This window comes from Tiliqua scincoides, chromosome 4 (genome assembly GCF_035046505.1).
Source record: "Tiliqua scincoides isolate rTilSci1 chromosome 4, rTilSci1.hap2, whole genome shotgun sequence".
Taxonomy (NCBI): domain Eukaryota; kingdom Metazoa; phylum Chordata; class Lepidosauria; order Squamata; family Scincidae; genus Tiliqua; species Tiliqua scincoides.
In genome coordinates, this window is record NC_089824.1 from 55,751,386 (window position 1) to 55,771,107 (window position 19,722).

The window sequence follows — 19,722 nt, forward strand, 5'->3', positions numbered from 1 at the left end:
AGGAGGCCTGCTGTCTTGTCCAGGTTTAGTTTCAATTTGTTAGCCCTCCTCTAAATCCCAACCTTCTCCAGGCAGCACTCCAGGAACATGACAGCCACCCTGGTATCTGGGGGAAAGTAGGGAGAGAGAGCTGAGTGTCATCAGCATATTGATTGCACCCAACTCAAAACCCCTGAATGACCTCTCCTAATGGTTTCATGTAGATGTTTAACAACACAGGAGACGGTTGAACCCTCCATAATACATGTTAGATCAGCATGCTCATCCAGGATTAAATCTCAGATGAGGCAGGTTTTTTTTTATTCACTGATTGACAATCGGGAGCAGTAGTTTTAGACCTCAGGGAAGATGTCAGAGACCTGGAGGAAAAGCTGGAAAGATGGTCTGTCTGTGGTGGACCCTCCTTTCCCTAGAATGGCCTGCCTTCTCCCCACTGCCATATCTTCTGTAGCCTACTACTCTACTGATAATGGCATTGTTCCTGTCAATGAGATATGTTATCAGCAAGGCACCTCAATCTATAATGCACCTGCTCAGATTTTATCCTATCATATGCACTGAGCCTGACATTGGAAATTCCACTCCAAAGATTACACAATGAAGGAACAACCATGGGGGGAACACACAAGGAAAGGCTGTATTCTGGTCTGCAGAATACAACCCATCAACGTGATGGGTCTAGGTAAGTGTTTCCCAAACTTTTTCAGCTGGCGGCTCCCTTAACCTATTGGTGTCATTGACCATGGTTCCCCATTAGGGCTATAATGGGCTTTATAGGGCAGTGGGTTTTTCACAAGGATTCATTGACTTCCATGGCTAGTTTCTGTGGCTCCCCAGGGAGTGACAGCTCATAGTTTGAGAACCACTGGTCTAGGTCATCAGGCCTCTAAAACACCTTCCCCAACACCTAAACCAATCCTACTATGGTGCATGCACCACACCCTCTTCTCCCACTCACCAAGCTTACTCGCCTTGCTCACTTCTCCCACTTGCCAAGCTCACAAACCTCCCTTGTTCCCCCATAGGGGTACAGGGTCACACACCCTCCTTTGCCTCCTTCTCACAGGGTGTGCAGGTTCATTCATACACCCTCTCTTGCCCCCCATCACAGGGGTGCAGTTTCACCTAACTCCTCCCACTCTCACACCAAGACTCAAGGTAGATTTCAAATGGAGAGGGCCCTCATCCTCATATTTTCTCTAAGGAATTACCCAAGGATTGACCGCCCTTTGTGCCACACCTACCACAAATGCTTATAATCAAGATTGCTGTATTTGCTGCACTTCTGCTGACCAGCCTGTACTTTCTCTCACATCTTCCCAGCTGATGACAGCCGGGCTGGGTAGATGCTGTTGATGTTCTGGTGGCTGCAGGTCAGCCCAGGGGAAAGCCCCCAGCCCTGAAAGCTGGCATACAGGGGGGCAGGTCTCCTCACTGGACTGTGATTGATAGGAGAAATGCATCATACTATCTTATAAGGAAATCTTTCTTTGCTTTGAATAGCCTGACAGTTCAGAAGAAATGATATGATACTATAAATAAATCTAGATTGAGATGGTAAATTTGTAAATAGGTATCTCTGGGATATAATTCATTTAAATCAGTCGTGTGGATTTTAAACATTGTACATTGCATATAAGATGAACATTTAATAGATAACTAACAGTTATTGCAAAATGGTGTTGCAGGGCAGGAAGATTCTGTGGATAAATAGAGCTGATATTGCATGAGGTCAGATGTTATGCTGTGAAGTCTGTAAGCAAGGCCCATTCCCCTCTTTGAAGTACAGAGCAAACTGTTTATTAGGTCCTTAAATTATTTTATTTTTAAATTTAGCTCGGATTACATCTTTACATGAGGAAATCAAAGGTGTAAAAAACAATCTTGAAAGAGTGGAAGAGGAAAGAAAGCAGGCACAGGACATGCTTAATCATTCTGAAAAGGTAAGGTAACTATAGTATTGTGGCACAAGCAATTGTTAGGTAAAATCTTGATTCCTGGAGTATTATGGTAAGTTTGAATAAGATTATATTTGCATATTTTAAAATGATGCTAGACAGGTCAGGTTGTAAATCGGAGAATAGAGGGCGATTATATAAGATTTACATTGTAATCTACTGTCACAACAAACTTGTATTTAAGTTGATTTAGATCGGTTTATGTTGATGAACGTATATTAGCACAAATCATTCTACTTTAGAGTACTGTGAATCAGACTGTTAGAAATATTATAAATATAACAATAATTCCAATTCTTTAATTATACAGTGGGTCTGCAGCATCTGCAGATTAGAATTTGCAGATTTAAGTATTCGCGGGTTGGACCTTGCCTTCAGAGAGTGTTCTGAGAGCTGGGGAGGCCATGTGCAGCTTCCCTGGCCCTCAAAACACCTTCTAAGGTCTCTGAGAAGGCTTAAAAAGTCACTTCCTGTTGTCCTGTAAAATTGGAAGTGATGTTTTAAGGCCTTTGAAGGGCCGGGGAAGCCCTCACCAGCCCTCTGAAGGCCTTTCGAAGTCCTTAAAATATCACTTCTGGTTTTTCCATTAAAAAAAAACAAACAAAAAAACTTGCCTCCGAAGGATTACAGGGCCCCAAAACCTGCGGACTTTATTATCCATGGGTTTCCTTATCCTTGGGGGTTCCTGGAACAGAACCCTGCAGATAATGCAGAAAGACCTGTATAGGACATTTCTCTTGTATAGAATAATACAAATAAAGGAGACTGAAGGTTGTACTGGGAAGCTGGATGGGAGGGGGTTGAGAAACAAGCTTAGGATAAGGGAATTTAAGCTTCATTTTAGTTGGGGGTGAAGGTTAAAAGTTTAAACCAGGATCTTCATTGAGAAAGTAAGGTTTGAAGTGAGAGGGGGATACCAGATAAGTGTTCTTGAAGGTACAAGGTACAGCAAGGAGAGAATGGGCAGTGGTGCTAGAGGAAGAAATTTTGCATTTCTGAGGGTAGATAAATTGGAGAAGCAAAGGCTCCGGGCAGCGAGAGATTGGGAAAGGCTGTGAAGAGCACTTTGCATCTTCTGTATATACTCTAAGGCAGTGGTTCTCAAACTTTTAGCACTGGGACCCACTTTATAGAATTAGAATCTGTCAGGACCCACTAGAAGTGATGTCACGACCCGAAGTGATATCCTCAAGTAGAAAGAGTTTCAACAATCCTAAACTGCAATCCTACCCACACTTACCCAGGAGTAAGCCCCATCATTGTTAAAAGCATATATTTAGTAGACTGTTAAAATTACAGATCTGTACTTTTTTCCCCAAATGTGGACACATACCATGGTAGTGTCAAATCTAATATATTAAAATTAAAATATTGAAATGTATGAGGACCTACCTAGTGTGTCCCGAGCCACAGTTTGAGAAACACTGCTCTAAAGTGTTTTAATCATAAATATTTGCTGATTGTGTATAGTGAATGGGATTATTTGTGGGTGTATTTTGTGGTACTGAAATAATTTTACTTGAATATAATTAAGTTATAGTGGTATATTTTGCCCCATAAATGAATTAGATGTGCAATCTATTAAAATAAGGGGGTGGGGATAAAAAGCCCTGAATGTCTTGAAATCTGAAAGTTTGTTGGATTTAACAAGTGATTTAGCATTGTTCGCTGTTCTAAATATGACCTTGATTTATAAAATATCTTGCAGGAAAAGAATAATTTAGAAATAGATTTAAACTACAAACTCAAAATGTTACAACAGCGTTTAGAGCAAGAAATAAACGAGCATAACATTAATAAAGCCCGTTTAACTGACAAGCATCAGTCAATAGAAGAAGCCAAGTCAGTTGCAATGTGTGGTAAGTTCTTATCACTTTGAATGAAGTACAAGATTAAAATATTGTTAGTGTTTAGGGTTTTATTTTTTCTTTTGATAACAGTGTGTTGTGTGTGTTATGTGAGGAAGGAATGTCTGCTAAAGTATCACTGAAAGTTAGTAGAAGATGTCTTCAGATATGACAACTCCTCTTACGTATGAATTTATTCATAGACAGTCTCTGAAGCAAAACAATAAAGCCTGTGTTACAGCAACATTTGCAATACTTCTAGGACTGAAATAGAAAATCATCTGTCTAGCAATTATGACTCGGGGATTGTGTTTCGTTAACCTCACAGTTTGCACTGTGTTTATCTGCACAAGAACTTAATGAATGAAAACTACTGCCAAAAGCCTGTATGACAAACCTCCTGAAAAGTATTGCAAATTTCTGTAGAATATTAATGCATTTTATCAGTATGATACCTTCATACAGTCCAAGTGGTGAGCCATTCCTTATATAATTTCCATTGATTCTGTAATAGACCTCATGGCTTTCTTCACTTTTGCATAGTTTAAGCTGCCAATTCTTAATATCTATAGTAATGGGGAAAATGGACTAGTCAAAATTAGTCATCAGTTGCCTATTCTACTAGTCTGGAATATTTTTAGAGTCTAAATCTAAATTGGAATTGCATACAAATGTAGTATGTGTGCATTCTAGGCAATACTGTGATTGCTTACTCCATCAGTCTCTCCTCACCTGATGATTCTAGCTAATTGACCAAAATGTTAGATAACTGTTTGAGTACTACTGAAAACCTGGAAGCTCTGTGCCAAATCAATATGCAGAGCCAGACTCAAAAGCTGCCAATGCAATTTTATTGAGATGGTATTTTTTGTTCTTTCTTAGAAATGGAAAAAAAGGTGAAAGAAGAGCGAGCAGCAAGAGAGAGAGCAGAAAACCGAATAGTCCAGATTGAAAAACAGTGTTCCATGCTTGATTTTGACCTGAAGCAGTCTCAGCAGAAGTTGGAGCACCTTAGTGAGCAGAAAGAGAGGCTAGAAGAAGAGGTAATAACGGTATTGATTGTTCCTTCAGCATGGAATTTTTTATTACTTTGGATGGTAGCATTCCAACTACAGAGGATTCTGGAGGAAATGGATTATTCGGATCCCTTTTCATTCTGGCTGCAGCCTGGGCTTTGGAACTGAGATATTGCTGGTGGATGGCCTACACTGAGGATTGGACAGAGGGAGTGTATTCCTGCTGGTCTTGATGGACCTTTCAGTACCATTGACCATGGTGTCCTCCTGGGTCCAGACCTGAGAGTGCCGGAATGCCAGATGCTACCTTAGAATGTCAGATGCAGGAGAGAAGGGTTCTTCTTATGTTCTTATGCATCAGTTGACTGAGTCAGTTGAGGGCACAGTTTTCCTGTGGTTTTTGGTCTTCTTGACCAGGGGTGCCCAAACCCCGGCCCTGGGGCCACTTGCAACCCTTGAGGCCTCTCAATGTGGCCCTCAGGGAGCCCCCAGTCTCTGATGAGCCTCTGGCCCTCCAGAGATTTGTTGGAGCCCACACTGGCCCGATGCAACTGCTCTCAGCGTGAGGGCGACTGTTTGATCTCTTGCGTGAGCTATGGGATGAGGGCTTCCTCCAATGCTTGTTGCTTCATGTCTGTGATGCAGTAGCAGCAGCAAAGGAAAGGTCAACCTTGCTTTGTGTAAGGCCTTTTATAGGCCTTGAGCTATTGCAAGACCTTCATTCATTCATATAAGTTCATCTTTAATATATTTATATAAACTTATGTAAATTTATTCAAATTTTAAATGTAAATTAATTCTTTTTTCCCCGGTCCCTGACACAGTGTTGGAGAGACGATGTGGTCCTCCTGCCAAAAACTGTGGACACCCCTGTTCTTGACTGTCAGATTCCAGAAGGGGATGCTGGGGGGATACCTGTTTGGGACCCTGACCTTTGGGAGTGTAGAGTGCCACAAGGTTGTATTTTGTCCCATCATGCTATTTAACACCCAGGTTGAAACCACATAGCACCCTGTACTCTCCTTTCCACTGATGCTGGGGAGGCTGTTGAGACCCTGGACTGTTTGGAACTGAATATGGGCTAGCAAGATGAAATTTAGCCTGTACATAACAGAGGTTCTCTTGGTCCAGATATCCACAACACAGGTGTTAAACTATCGGCCTGTTCTGAATGGGATAGCACTTCATCTGCAGGAGCAGATTTGCAACTTGGGGAGAGTCCTAGATTCACAGCCACTCTTGGATCACCTTGTGGTGCCGTTGGCCTTGGGGGTCTTTTACCTAACTTTGGCTGGTGTGCCAGTTGCAGTCATACCCGAGTCACTCAGTCCTGGCCACAGAGATAACAACATGCTCTATGCGGGGCTGCCTTTGAAAACTGTCCCAAAAACTGCATTTAGTGCAGGATGTGGTGGCCCTTGATGATGGCAGTGATGGCAGGTTTGGCAGTTTGATTCTATCAGACCGCTGTTCCAGTGGCTACATTGACAGCCAGTTCATTTCTGAGCAGAATTCAAGGTTGATCTTCAAAGCCAGGACTAGGATATTTGAAGGACTCCCATACCTTCCAGCCTGCTCCCAGAGATCATCTGAGGGGGCCCTAATTGGGGCTAGGGAGAGTGGCAGACAAAGAGAGAGAGAGAGAGAGAGAATATGCCTTTTCTGTGATGGTACCCCAGTTGTGGAATTCCCCCTCTATTGATTTGAGATTAGCAGCTTCCCTGAGGGTCTTCCAACAGGGCCTGAAGACTTTTGGATGCCTTTTTGAAATACTTTATCTCTGGCAATCATTTTGTACTGTTTTACAGTTCTAGTTCAACTAAAACAAGGTAAACATTGAGGAAAGAAAATAAAAAGAAAGTGAAATCAACTGAATAAATTCCTTTTGAATTGAAATGCTGCACAAAATGTTTGACCATGCAGTCTGAGTTCTGTAGTGTGTGCAACTAAACTTTGTAATTCAAAATACAGAGTTTGCAAAATTACAAACCAATAGAAAACTGTTTGAAGCTTGTGAAAAATATCCTAACTATTTTTAATGTGAAGGTGAGGGAGAGAGTGTATGTGAATTTACTGTTTTAGAAACCTCAATATCTATTTCTTAGCTAAAATGGCTTACTGTGTGACTAGGTCAAGAATCTATCACTCCAGCTAGAGCATGAGACAAATAAGAGAATAATGACACAGAATGAACTGAAGATGCATGCTATAGAGGCAGATAACTTAAAAGGTTCTGAGAAGCAGCTGAAGCAAGAGATCAACACATTGTTGGAAGCAAAGAGATTAGCCGAATTTGAGTTGGCTCAACTGGCTAAGTAAGTAAACTGAATTTAGAAACAATTGTATCACTCAGCAGTCTACAATTATTACAATTAATAATTATTAAAAATTATGTGTATTTTTGTGTATGCAAATATGCAAGTATTTCAGGAGATGTACAGAATACTTTTCTTTACTGCTTATATGAGATCATTCAGAATTATCATTCTTATATATTGAAGTTCTTCCTCTGTAACAGAGAGCATATGATTCAAGTTTATACAGCATTTCTTATTGTTAAAAAATAATTGTTCCCTGAAGACTGGTTATCAGTTTTAAAGGCAGAAGCCACCCCTGTCTTCCTAGTTGTCTAATCCAAACAGAAAACTAGTTATTTAAAACATAGACACAACTGAGTTCGCAGTCCTAACCCCTTTCCAGCACTGACATAAGGGCAATGCAGTTCTGAGGTAAGGGAACAAACATTCCCTTACTTTGAGGAGGCCTCTGTGAGTGACACCCAACTGCAAGATGCAGCGCACGTCCCATTGGCACCACTGTGCCAGTGCTGGAAAGTACTGACATAAGGGGTTAGGATTGCGCCCTGAGTGTTCTTTTCCAAGATTATCTGAAAACTCAGAGCCCAGTCCTGTCCACGTTTCCAGCACTGATGCAGCCACAATGCCGCCCGAGTTAAGAGAACAAACATTCCCTTACCTTGAGGAGGCCTCCGTGACTGTTCCCCCCCCCCCACTGCAGGATGCATTGCACGCCTTGTTGGTACAGCTGCATCAGTGCTAGAAAGTCGGATAGAATTGGGCCCTCAGTTGAATATGTATGCTTTCTTCATTTTGTTTGAGTTGATGTTGGGGGATTTGAGTGCTATCTAAGATGTGGAGAGTGGGGAGTCTGCTGACTGGGTGACCCACATGAACAAAGAAGGGCTGAGTCTGTTGGAAGTTATCATTTGTTATGCTGACTGCACTCGTTTAGTTATATGTAGAATGCTCCTTTGTTTTCTTCTCTCAAAGACAGTATAGAGGGAATGAAGGCCAGATGCGTGAACTACAGGATCAACTAGAAGCTGAACAGTACTTTTCTGTAAGTCACAATATGCAAGCATATTTTTTTTTAAATCGCAGTGTTATCAAACTTTGCACAACATTTTCTAATCTTGTTTCAGGTAAGTAGATGTTTGTGTCTATACATACATGCATACATTGTTTGTGCCTATAGCATGTAAAAATGAGGAATTTGGGATGGATGGGCTGTATGCATGCACACAAATAGGTAACAACGTTATTGTCTGTATATTATATCACATGAGTTCCCAACCTTTATGCAAAGGTAAGGGAACCACTAAGTGTATGAGGAGGCCAGTGAGGAAGATGGTGAGATGGCGGCAACAGCACTTGTGGGTTTGTGCTGCTGCCACCAAATAAGAAAGCATTTTTTTTAATTTACCTGTCTGTGGCGGTGTCGAGAACTCTGGTTTTGTGGCATCTCCAGCCACCTCTGCAGATGGGTGAGTTAAAAAAAAACAACCCTGTTTTTCCTGAGTGGTTATTGGCTTGAACCTGAAAGTGCCTTCACTGCCATCCTGCCTTCACTGACAAATCACTACTCCCCTTAAAGGAAAATACAGTGCTTAAAGCAAAGCAGGGCATTGTGAATTGGCCATTAGCCTGCTTGTTAACAAGAATCCAACCCAACCTACGTTATGGATAATTCAGGGAGGCAGAGAGGCTTTTGGCAGCAGATAATGTGAACCACTCATTCTTCTCAGAGCCACTAACTAGGAGGTTTGGTTAGTAGTCAGTTCTGTGGTAGATTTGCCTATGTATCCAGATGTATGAGATACATACATTAGTGTTCCCCCTATGGCAGTGTTTCTCAACCAGTGGTACTTGAGGTGGTGTCTGGTGGTACTTGCGGGGCCCTTGGACTCCTGCCACCCAGCAGGGAGAGCAGGAATACAACAAACAGTGGTATGAGACTTGATTTAGCAAATCATGCTTTTCTGCACTAAAAAAGCCATGCCATCCACCCTGAGCCTCTTACTAGTGTTTGTCACATCGCATTTAGCCCCCCAACCCAGAAGTAACTGGTGATGATGATGCCATCACTAGTGACTTCCAGTGGTACTTTGATTAGGTGGACCGTGTGAAGTGTTATAGTGGAGGACAAACATAGAGGAACATTGCCCTATGGGAAGCCATATCCACATCGAATCCTGTGGTCCCTGCCTATGCCCAGTCACCACCAATGGGCAGGCTTAACTCGCCTGAGTTCTTAACCAAATATCAGTGTTGTGATTGCTGAAAGATGCATGCTGTCATCACTATAAACATGCAGACACTTATGCAAAATATAGCTAGAGTCATAAGTTGCACCTGGACATCAGAAGACTCCTTGTCTCTGGCTATAGTGAGTCGAGCAATGGCCACATTGATTTCAACTTTTTGGAGGAGAGGGGAATAGTCCCCTTCACCCTGTGTTCCTATTGTTGCCTTCAGTGGTGTTGCCATTCAAACCACTAAAGACCATACCACAACTGTTCTCTCCATCCTGTCTTATTCCTCCCCTCACTCTACCAATCCTGTGCCAGATAGAGTGCTCCTGCTTGAGTGTGATAAACTTCACATTTTATAAAAATGTACAGTATAAGTGGAATGCACCATTCCATTATTTTCATTGTATAGGCGTCCCCCTATATCAACAGGGGATATATTCCTGCTGCGTCCATGGATACTCAAAACCACAGATAGCAGCAAACCCTATACTTACTGTGGCATGAAGCTGCAAACAAAGACTGATGAATAGAGAACACTAGACCAGTGTTCTTCAACCCTGGGATTGGAACCCCTATGGGGTCGCAAAACCTCAGTTGTGAGGCTGTAGGTCATGGCAATTTACAGGAATGAAAAGGGTTGAAGACTACTGGACTAGAGCACTACCAGGTAAAGGGGAAGCATCTGTGTACTCCTTCAGGCACCAGAAGATTGTGTCCCAGTCCTGCTTACTTTCTTAGCAATTGTGCTACAATAGCATTCATTTCTGGCAGGCTTCATGGTAACTTTTTTTGCTCTCTCTAATATGAATATTTGATTACAGTGAACAGTGCTGCGAGGGCATAACGAGGGTGGGGAGTAAGAGGTGTTGGGGGCAGGGAGTGGGCATATTGGGTTCCAGGAGGAGGGTGGGACCAGTGATGGGTCTCCAGTCTTATATTTCGTTCATTCATTGGGATTGTGGCATGAAAAAGGTTGAAGACCACTGTGCTAGACTCATAGTCACTAGAGCAGTGTTTCTCAAGCTTTGGGTGGGACCCAGTAGGTGGGTCGCAAGCCAATTTCAGGTGGGTCCCAATTCATCTCAATATTTCATTTTTAATGTATTAGACTTGATGCTACCATGGTATGTGACTGTGTGTGTATATATATATATATATATATATATATATATATATATATATATATATTCTTTTAACAATGATAGTAAATGGGACTTACTCCTGGGTAGATGTGAGTAGGATTGCAGCCTAGGATTCCTAAAAATTTTCCTGCTTGATGATGTCACGTCCAGTCATGACATCACTTCCGGTGCGTCCTGACAGATTCTCATTCTAAAAAGTGGGTCCCGGTGCTAAATGTGTGAGAACCACTGCACTAGCGGAACACTAGAGGAGGCAGCAGCGAGAATTCTAACAGGAAGTGGAGTCTAACGTTTTTGCCGTCTGTCTGCTTCCTCTGCTGTCCACTTCCTGTTAGTATTCTCATTGTCACATTATCTGGTAGGTATAAAACTAGCATTCTCGTTGACTACTTCTTTTTCCAAAGAGTTTCTTCTGCTAGCTGCTTCCTATTAGTGTCACTTTACAAACAAAGCATTTGCAAACAGAAAAGTGATTTATGAGCACGAAGGAGGAAATTTAAAAACCGTGGATACCTGATACCACAGAAACTGAGTATGGGTACAAGGGAGGGCTAACTGGATATGAAAACTTATGTGCTACAACAAAGAATGTGTAAATCAAATGTACTATCTTTGAGTCCATTATGATGTCTCTTTTCTCAATGTTTCACTTGCAGACACTTTACAAAACACAAGTTAAGGAACTTAAAGAAGAAATTGAGGAGAAGAATAAAGAAACTCAGAAAAAAATACAGGAATTACAAAATGAAAAGTAAGTTAGTATTACAGACACAATTTCTTAAGGTGAAGCCAAAGGGACTTAAAAAGGCATAGTGCACTCAAGACAATGATAATTTATCACTGTACAGTCCTTAAATTAGGAAGGAGGAGAGTCTTAAAAATGTGCATATATTTAATATTCAGAAAATATTAGTCCAAAATATCTTAATAACTTTTGAAACATGAATACTAGGGATTTGATTTTAAGTGTCTGAGGGACAGAACAGTATCGCACATTGTAAAGCATGTATTCAATAAGATGCTCAATAGAGAGAGAGAGAGAGATGAAAGAAGTACCCAGCCACATTTCCACCAGAAGTAGTAGGAATACTTTTATGATTAATCATCTGTGTTTCCATGATCTTTTTCATCTCTTTTTAGTATTTTGGGCAGTTTTGGCTCACCAGCAATCTGTGCCATTAGCTGTTAGGATCAGCTTACAGGCACCTTTTGCACTTTTGTTACAAATGCCATTAGTCATAAAGGGGAATTCAGCTTCTCTTCCATCCAAGTTAGTTAGTTTCATCCCTAATATGGGAATGTGCCCATTTTGTTATGCTCCTTTAGTCAGGGAATGTCATGTTGCCCTTCCAGCGAAGGTAAAAACTCCCAGCACACAGGAAATTATTGTAGTTCCCTTCCAGTAGCCTGAGAACCAACTTCATGGGACTTGGAGAGGTGCACCCACTTGCCAAACAGTGAGTGAAAGGGGCTGAAGATTCCTTCAGGCAAGTTGACTTAGCTAAAGAAAATGTCTAGCTAGTATGCAACAGGTTTTCTGGTTTATTTTTGTCAGTTTTGCAAAGTCCTCCTGGCTAGCACAAACATCTTCAAGTAAGGCAAGCAGACTGAGTAATGTTGCAGCCCCATTTACTGGGCTGGTAAGCTCTAGCAACACTTTCCATTATAACACCTCCAACATTTTCTCTAAATCTGCTATCACTTTTGACTCCCTCTTCTCCTAATGCTGTTTAAACTTCTAAATAAAACTGATGGTATTTAACCCTTAGTCTGCCTGGTCCCTGGTTATGTAGAAGTTCAATAGAGTTTCGTGTCTCTTTGGGCTGCAGATTTTACTCTTTGTGGGGATTTTAATAGGCACCCCTGAAGTTTAGGCAGGATATAAATGTTTTAAATAAAATAAATTTAATCAATCTTTGGTCTTTATAGCCTGGGTTGGTAGCAGCAGATATTCTACTGAAGCGTTTCCCATTCAGCTGTGTATTTCACAAAGGATCAGCCTGCATTCTCTTGAATATTCCATGTCTTACACAAACACATAAATAGATGCACACTATGACCTGGTGCAGCCATCATATTCTCAGCCCATTCCTATTTGTTGGATCAATGAATTGGATCTGACTTTCTCTACACATACCTTTTGTGAAGAAGTTGGGTCTTTCCCTTACAGTTTTTCTTTTTTGGAATGAAAGTTGCTCAACACTTAGGTATTGGCTAAGGCAGTGGTTTTCAAACTGGAGTGTCGTGACGCCCCAGCCTGAAGGCCCTGGCCTCTTTCCCCTTAAGGGGCGGGGGCAGAGAGGAGGCAGGGAGGATGCTCAACACGATCCCCAGGATCGCGTTGCTAACAGGACTGCAGGGACTCAGATGCACTCACCAGTCCCTGCAGCAGCCGTCTAGAGGTGTAGGGAGCCATGTGCAAGCATCTGCACGGCTCCCCAACTTGTTAGAAGTTAAAGTGGAGCGATCGTGCTCCATTTCTTGTTTTGCGGAAGTGGAGTGCAATCACTCCACTTTCACTTCTAACGAGCTGGGGAGCCCTGCAGAAACTCGCGCAGGGCTCTGCGCACCCCTGGACGGCTGCTGCAGGGACTGGCAAGAACATTCCAGTCCCTGCAGCCCCCCTGAGTGACATGATCCTGAGGATTGCGTCGCTGCCTTCCCCCCACTCCCACGGCCTCCTCCCGCCACCGCAAGGCCTTACAGCAGTGCAAACTCTCCTAGAGAATTTGAAAACCGCTAAGCTAAGGGGTGACCCTTCCTTGAACATTCAGAACTTTGAAATAGATCTGGGAAATGCTGGCTTAACTTCCTCCATCTGAAGTAATACAGAAATTATAGTAGTTCTGGTGCCATATATTAAACTATGGAAAGTGATGCCTGAATTGGGTCTACATATATGTGTGTGTGTGTGTAAATAATTTTATCATTTACAAAAAAATTGGTAGTGGTAGAACACAGCACATGATATATGTATACCAAGTGTTATTTCAGTAAAAACTAAAAAATTTCATTCTTTATTACTGTCACATGTGATAGAGCAACATAGTCTGTAGAATACTATTTTCAAGTTAAATATAGGTTTATGTTCTGCAAGCAAAGTAGATGAGCATGAAAAGATATATATTTTTTCACAGTAAGGAGGTAAACATACAGAATCTTTCTCATATCTATTTAAATTACTCTTCAAGTGCAGTATTATGTGTGTAACATTCTTCAATCAATTTTGTGAAAAAAGAGACAAAATTAGTTCTGTGAAACACAGAAAGTCTTGTATTTCTATGGAAAAAATATTTACTTTGTCTTGTAGAGAAACTCTTGCTGCCCAGTTGGATCTGGCAGAAACAAAAGCTGAATCTGAGCAGTTAGCTCGAGCTCTCCTTGAAGAACAATATTTTGAACTGACTCAGGAGAGCAAGAAAGCAGCATCACGAAACAGGCAGGAAATTGCTGATAAGGACCATATTGTAAGCCGGGTAAGTTCCTTTGGACCAACCTGTTAGAAGTCAGTTTATCTTATAAAGCAACAATCACAAACTCCTATATTTTGTAGTGTTTTGTACTAGTATTCCAACAGAGTATATTGCTCTGACGTGCACAAAGATTTCTTATCAGAACAGAAATCTTTGCTTATCTTAGTTGAGGGACTTCCAATGTACACAATGGAATACACTTGCAAACTGGATCTCTCCATGAAACAATAGCAGAGCTTATGGTGGCTTTATAATGAAGTTGGACACAAAATGGCAACCCATCTGCACCAGTACACTGGTATAGCCTATAAATATAGTCAGCCTGCATCTCATGCAGTATTGACTTATGCACATTCAATCATACATGCCCAGTAATTCTGCCTGCCATTTACTCAGTAAGCATGCAAGGTCTGAGTGGCAGTCTCAATTCTTGCACCCCTCTCACGTCTTGCTGCGCTGAGTGTCAATTCAAGTGTGTAAAAATACAATACAGTTTACAATATTTTTTATACAGTATGGCCCTAAACACAAGCCCACTACTTCACCTGATGCTCAGCTAAAGCAACTGCAATCTGTTCCAGCAGTGGAGGAAAAATGGACTGTGTTGGACCTGCTAAGTTGGTCTCCAGTGTAGTGAGTAAATATGGCCACAATGAATCTAGCATCCAGGCCCTTAAGATAAGAATGAGAGAATAATTTGTCAAGCTGTGGCAGCAAGTGTGCCTCAGTACGATGATGAGAGAAGTGCATTTCAACACTTTCATGAAGACTAAAAAGGCATTAAACTTATGGCTGGAAGACATGAACTGTAAACGTGTGCCTGTTGATAGCCACACATAGCAAGAAAAGGGTCTTGCCTTTGTGTACTGCTCAAACTCCTTACAAAGGAGGGATAGACTTTTAATGAGAAGGAATTCAAAGACAGGTTGGCTTAACAGTTTTAAGAACCGCTTCAACCTCAAAAGCTTGCTGACTGCTGTTGAAGCTTCATTTGCCGATGAAGAGGCAGCAAGAGCCTACCCTAAACAATTTAAGGAACTTATAGAAGAAAAGGGCTGTCTTCTGGAACATGTTTTTAATGCTGATGAGACTGGGCTCTTTTGAGAAAAAATTCCAACTGCACTTAATTTCAGGAGAAGCAAGACAAGCCCCTGGCTTCAAAGCAGCTAAAGGTCCTAACCAACTTTCCAGCACTGACATAGCTGTACCAGTGGGGCATGTGCTGCATCCTGCAGTTGGGTGGCAATCAATGAGGCTTCCTCAAGTTAAGGGAATGTTTGTTCCCTTACCTTGGGGCTGCATTACCTTGCTGCTGGAAAGTTGGTTAGGATTGCGCCCTGAGGGTCAGACACCCTTTCTGATCTACTACAAATCACTTGGAGATCTACCTCCTGCAGACCAATGCAATAGGGGGCATCTGACCAGAACAGATAGTGTCAGAATATTTCATATGCTAGTCCTGGACATGTCCCTTACTCAAATGCATTTAAATATTCCTCATTGATGTTAATGCTTTAAGATAGTGTTCTTCCACTTTGAGTTTGTGACCCCACATTTGGGATTGTGACACCACATTTGGCCCGTCCATACTGCACCATGCCACATCAAGAATATGACTTGGCATGATTGGTGGCCATTTTGGTTCCCTTATTAAGGGAATGAAAATGGCCACCAATCATGCCAAGTCATACTCTTGATGTGGCATGGTGCAGTATGGAGGGCTGAAGGTTGCATGGAGGCGAACATTCCACATTCGAAAGTATTTACACACTGCTTGCGTATATAGGATTTTTGATGAACCTTGCTCAGACTGCTGTCTGCTGCATTGCCATCCTACATTACTCTGCAGCAGCCTGTCCAATTCATCAAGGGGATGAATTATCTTGACGAGCGAATGTGATTTTGCTAAGTTCAAAAAGAGACTTCCTACAGTGGCCTTTGGGAGTGAGCAGTTTGGGTCCTCGGTGGGGTGACAGGATCAATGGTGGGTCCCCAGCCCCATACTTTTATTTACTTATTGGGGTCATGACACATAAATGTTGAAGACCACTGGTTTAAGACACTCTGCTCTACATGTTTTTCTTAGCTTGAAGAAACAAATAATACCTTAACAAAAGATGTAGCATTTCTAACAAAAGAGAATGCTGAGCTGAATGAAAAAATTAAGAAAGTGGAAGAAGGTATGTTATATTTTCAATTGTAATGATTTTATCAAATAATATAGAAAATGCACTGAATTTTTTGAATGTAGTCTTTTTTTTATACATTAAGAACCCTATTCTTAGTGCATTCAGCTATATTCATTAATAGCATACAGTCCAGCTAGTGGGGATTTTAAGGAGAAGTTTTGTTAACATTTGCTTTATTGCTCTAAAGATGAAGAAAACACTTAGCTTAAGAAACCATTTTAGAGACTTTCATTGATGCTTTTATCAAAAGAGGCACCCACTGTTCTGTGTACCTTGCTCATAGATAAGTGTATATAAGGTTGCAGTGTTTGTTGGTTCTGTTTAGAACCAAATTCTGTTTAACTAAAGTAAAAAAAGAGTAATTATTATAATGTAACAACTTTTTCACGTGTAGATTTTTATTCCAATACTAAAAACAAGAATAGTTCTTTTATAAGCCCAATTAAGACAGCATACCAGTGCATTTTTATTTTACTAATAAAAGTAAAACATCTGTTTTAGTAACAGATGGCTTAAATCTGGAAAACTTTTAGAGTGGGCTTTCTGCTCTCATTTTCTGCTAATTAGCATTATCTTATTTTGGATGCAGTGGTCTCCAGAGGCAGAATAATAGCCATAAATGTTATTTGTTCAGACATTGTTCAGACATTGTATCAAACTAGGTGTAGAGGTATCAGATTTGTTTCATGCTGCAGGCTGAATAGCATCCATGGCACCTGCTGAAGGCTAGATGTTACATTGTTATGTCATTATGCAGATGATGCAAAAATGCTCTTTGTTCTAACAAGAACTCACTAGCTGTAAGTGACAGAAGAGAAAACTTGCAGATCTTGATCATATTTTCAAGATACAGGAGCGTTTAACTATCAAGCTGAGTGACCCCTATTATCACGCTGACCACCTATCCAACAGCACTGCTTTTACCAAGGGATCACCGCACAGTTCAGCAGCTGAGATGTGCTCTGCAAAGTGACGCCTTGGCAGAAGCGGTGCTGCAGAACGGGTGGTCCACTTGATAATTGCGCTCTCCCAGTGCCTGCGCAGCAACTTCCATCTCTCACCTCTCTTAGTCTGCTACTTCCTCCATAGCATTCTTGCCTCCTGAGGCCTCCTTCCACCTCTGCTTCCCAGAGCCAGAGTGTTGAAAGGGTAGCACTGGGAAAGCACAATTATAACATGGGTTGGATAAAGAGCTGCTGTGGACAATATCCAACCCATGGGCTTTACTTGTCACCCCTGCCTTTAGTGCATTATTTGCAAACTTCCTTCAAATCATAGTTTAATTTTGTGTTTTCTAGCAGATTGCAGACTATTGTAAATCAGTCTGTGCATCATGTCAAGCCATAAATAAACTTTCATAAACATGATTTGGCATGATAACTAAATTGAACCATAGTTGTCATATAAAATACCAAGAGAGTTAAAAGTACTTTTTCCATATAAGATCAGCTGCTTTATATGCAGTGTCTTATCCCTGTAGATTTGATTAGAGGGGTGAGGTAAGGAAATTGCCCAGTGTCCAATTGATTCTGATGTAATAAAATGTCATTAATATCCTTGATAATTTTTTTAAAAGATTACAAACTGAAGAAAGAAGAGGAAGTCAACAACATTAAAACACAGTATGAAAAGAATCTGCAAACTGAAAGGACCCTTAAAACACAGGTGTTTATCTTTTTCATTTTGATGCTGCCTTGAAGTAAAATGTAGTACATTGTTTCTATCAATGTGGTCTGTTGAAACCTTTTCATATGGGGGCTTATGCAATGAAAGAAAAAGTTATCATGCTGATGTTCAACCAGAAGTCTGTTGCTCTTAGTCCATAACCCTTAACTGTGATCCTAAAAAAATGCAGAATTACAAGTTTAATTTTGGCTTATTAATTTATGTACCACTTTAATTAAAGTGACTTAGGGCCCAATCCTATTAACCCTCAGTGCTGATGCTGAGCTCTAGCGCCGGTTGTTGCAAACATGCTGTAAGACATATTTGTGGCACCCGGAGTGGAGGGGCCATCAGCACTGGCCAGTGTCAGTCAGCTGGTGCTCCTGCAGTGCCAGCCGGCAGTGAGTATTTTTGGGGCAGTAGGAGGTGGGGAGTGAGTGGAATGGGGTGGGGGCAGGGTGGGAGAGGAACCAGCCCAGGAGGGGCTTGAGACCCATGGAGCTCTGGTCCACTAGATGGGCTCCATGTTGGGCTACAAAGCCTGTGCAGATTTGAGAGCCTCCATGGCGGGCTTTGTAGCCTGACATGGAGGCTCTCAAATCTGCACAGGCAAAATAGGCAACCCAAACTCAAGAAGACTCATTGTGGGATCTGGGACTTTACCTAGAAGAAGTGCACGGAAGTCCCCTTCCCCTGAAGAGACAGGCGGCAGCGCTGGATGCAACGGTAGCCATTTTGAACTTTGGGAAAGGCAGGGTGTAAATATATTAAATAAACATTATCAATAATGATTAAAAATAAAGTGCAGTATATAAACTTTTCAGTATAAAAACAGACAATAAAAGATGGATTACCTCACTGGATCATATGTCCCCTGCTTCACTTTCTAAAAAGCTTGTAAAGTAGAGCTTAAACTTTTGGATGGCAGAATTCCATACAGATTCCATAATAAGCATATGATTGACTAGCAAAGCGAAACTTGTTTTTGTAGTCAACCCTTGCTGGACTGAGACAACTGGCTTCTGTAGTTAAAGGATCTCAAGGAGCAGGAGTGGGAGATGCTGCTGCCAGTCAGTGAAAATAATGCTGAACTAGATGGACCAAAGCATGGTTCAGTCTAAGCCAATTTTTTATGTTAATAAACTTTAAATTTACTTAGGAACGTGTTAGTTTTAGTGTAGCTGAGGATTATTCACATTGGTGAAATGGTGTTGGCCCACAGACTGTATTGAAGGAACAGCAGAACCATTGTTGGAATCCATAGGCTTATTTCTTAACTGATAGTGTTTTATGAAATATTAATTTCCCAAAGAAGTTTCAGATGTTAGTGGTTAAAAATAATGTTCAGGGGGCATATATAAAATAAAGAAAAAAAATTACCAAAGATATAGCAATTCATCATCTGCTGCCATATCGGTGAAACAAGGAGGCAGTGAGTGTATGGGGTCCAACAGGGTATTGCACTTGAAAGAAATATATTTTTTCCTGAATTGTAGAAGCTAGGACTCTACTATGCTTGCTTTCACTATTGCAGCTTAATCATATGAGAAGCTCTAATGTCAATGAAATTTGCTTACATTTGATAAATTCCAGGCTGTCAATAAACTGGCTGAGATCATGAATCGAAAAGATTTTAAACTTGATAGAAAGAAAGTAAATATGCAAGATTTCAAGAAAAAAGAGAAGGAAAACAGAAAGTTACAACTGGAACTTAACCAAGAAAAGGAGAAATTTAATCAGATGGTAATAAAATACCAGAAAGAACTTAATGAAATGCAAGCGGTAAGACTTGTTTCTTCATACATTCACTAATGGTATTCATCTTAAAAGCTGACTTTCTCTGGATATCTGGTTAGGGATTCTATTCTAATGCCCCCCCC

General features: G+C 41.1%; 1 protein-coding gene across 1 annotated transcript in view; it reads left to right on the forward strand.

Moving 5' to 3' along the window:
• The window catches only part of ROCK1 (Rho associated coiled-coil containing protein kinase 1), a 125,552-nt gene that overhangs the window by 80,374 nt on the left and 25,456 nt on the right, over window positions 1-19,722 (forward strand). The window contains exons 17-26 of the mRNA XM_066623169.1: window positions 1,837-1,943; window positions 3,667-3,817; window positions 4,688-4,848; window positions 6,952-7,136; window positions 8,112-8,181; window positions 11,172-11,266; window positions 13,826-13,991; window positions 16,075-16,168; window positions 17,754-17,842; window positions 19,436-19,624. Of these exons, the coding sequence (XP_066479266.1) occupies window positions 1,837-1,943; window positions 3,667-3,817; window positions 4,688-4,848; window positions 6,952-7,136; window positions 8,112-8,181; window positions 11,172-11,266; window positions 13,826-13,991; window positions 16,075-16,168; window positions 17,754-17,842; window positions 19,436-19,624 (1,307 nt within the window). The remainder of the gene's footprint in view (window positions 1-1,836; window positions 1,944-3,666; window positions 3,818-4,687; window positions 4,849-6,951; window positions 7,137-8,111; window positions 8,182-11,171; window positions 11,267-13,825; window positions 13,992-16,074; window positions 16,169-17,753; window positions 17,843-19,435; window positions 19,625-19,722) is intronic.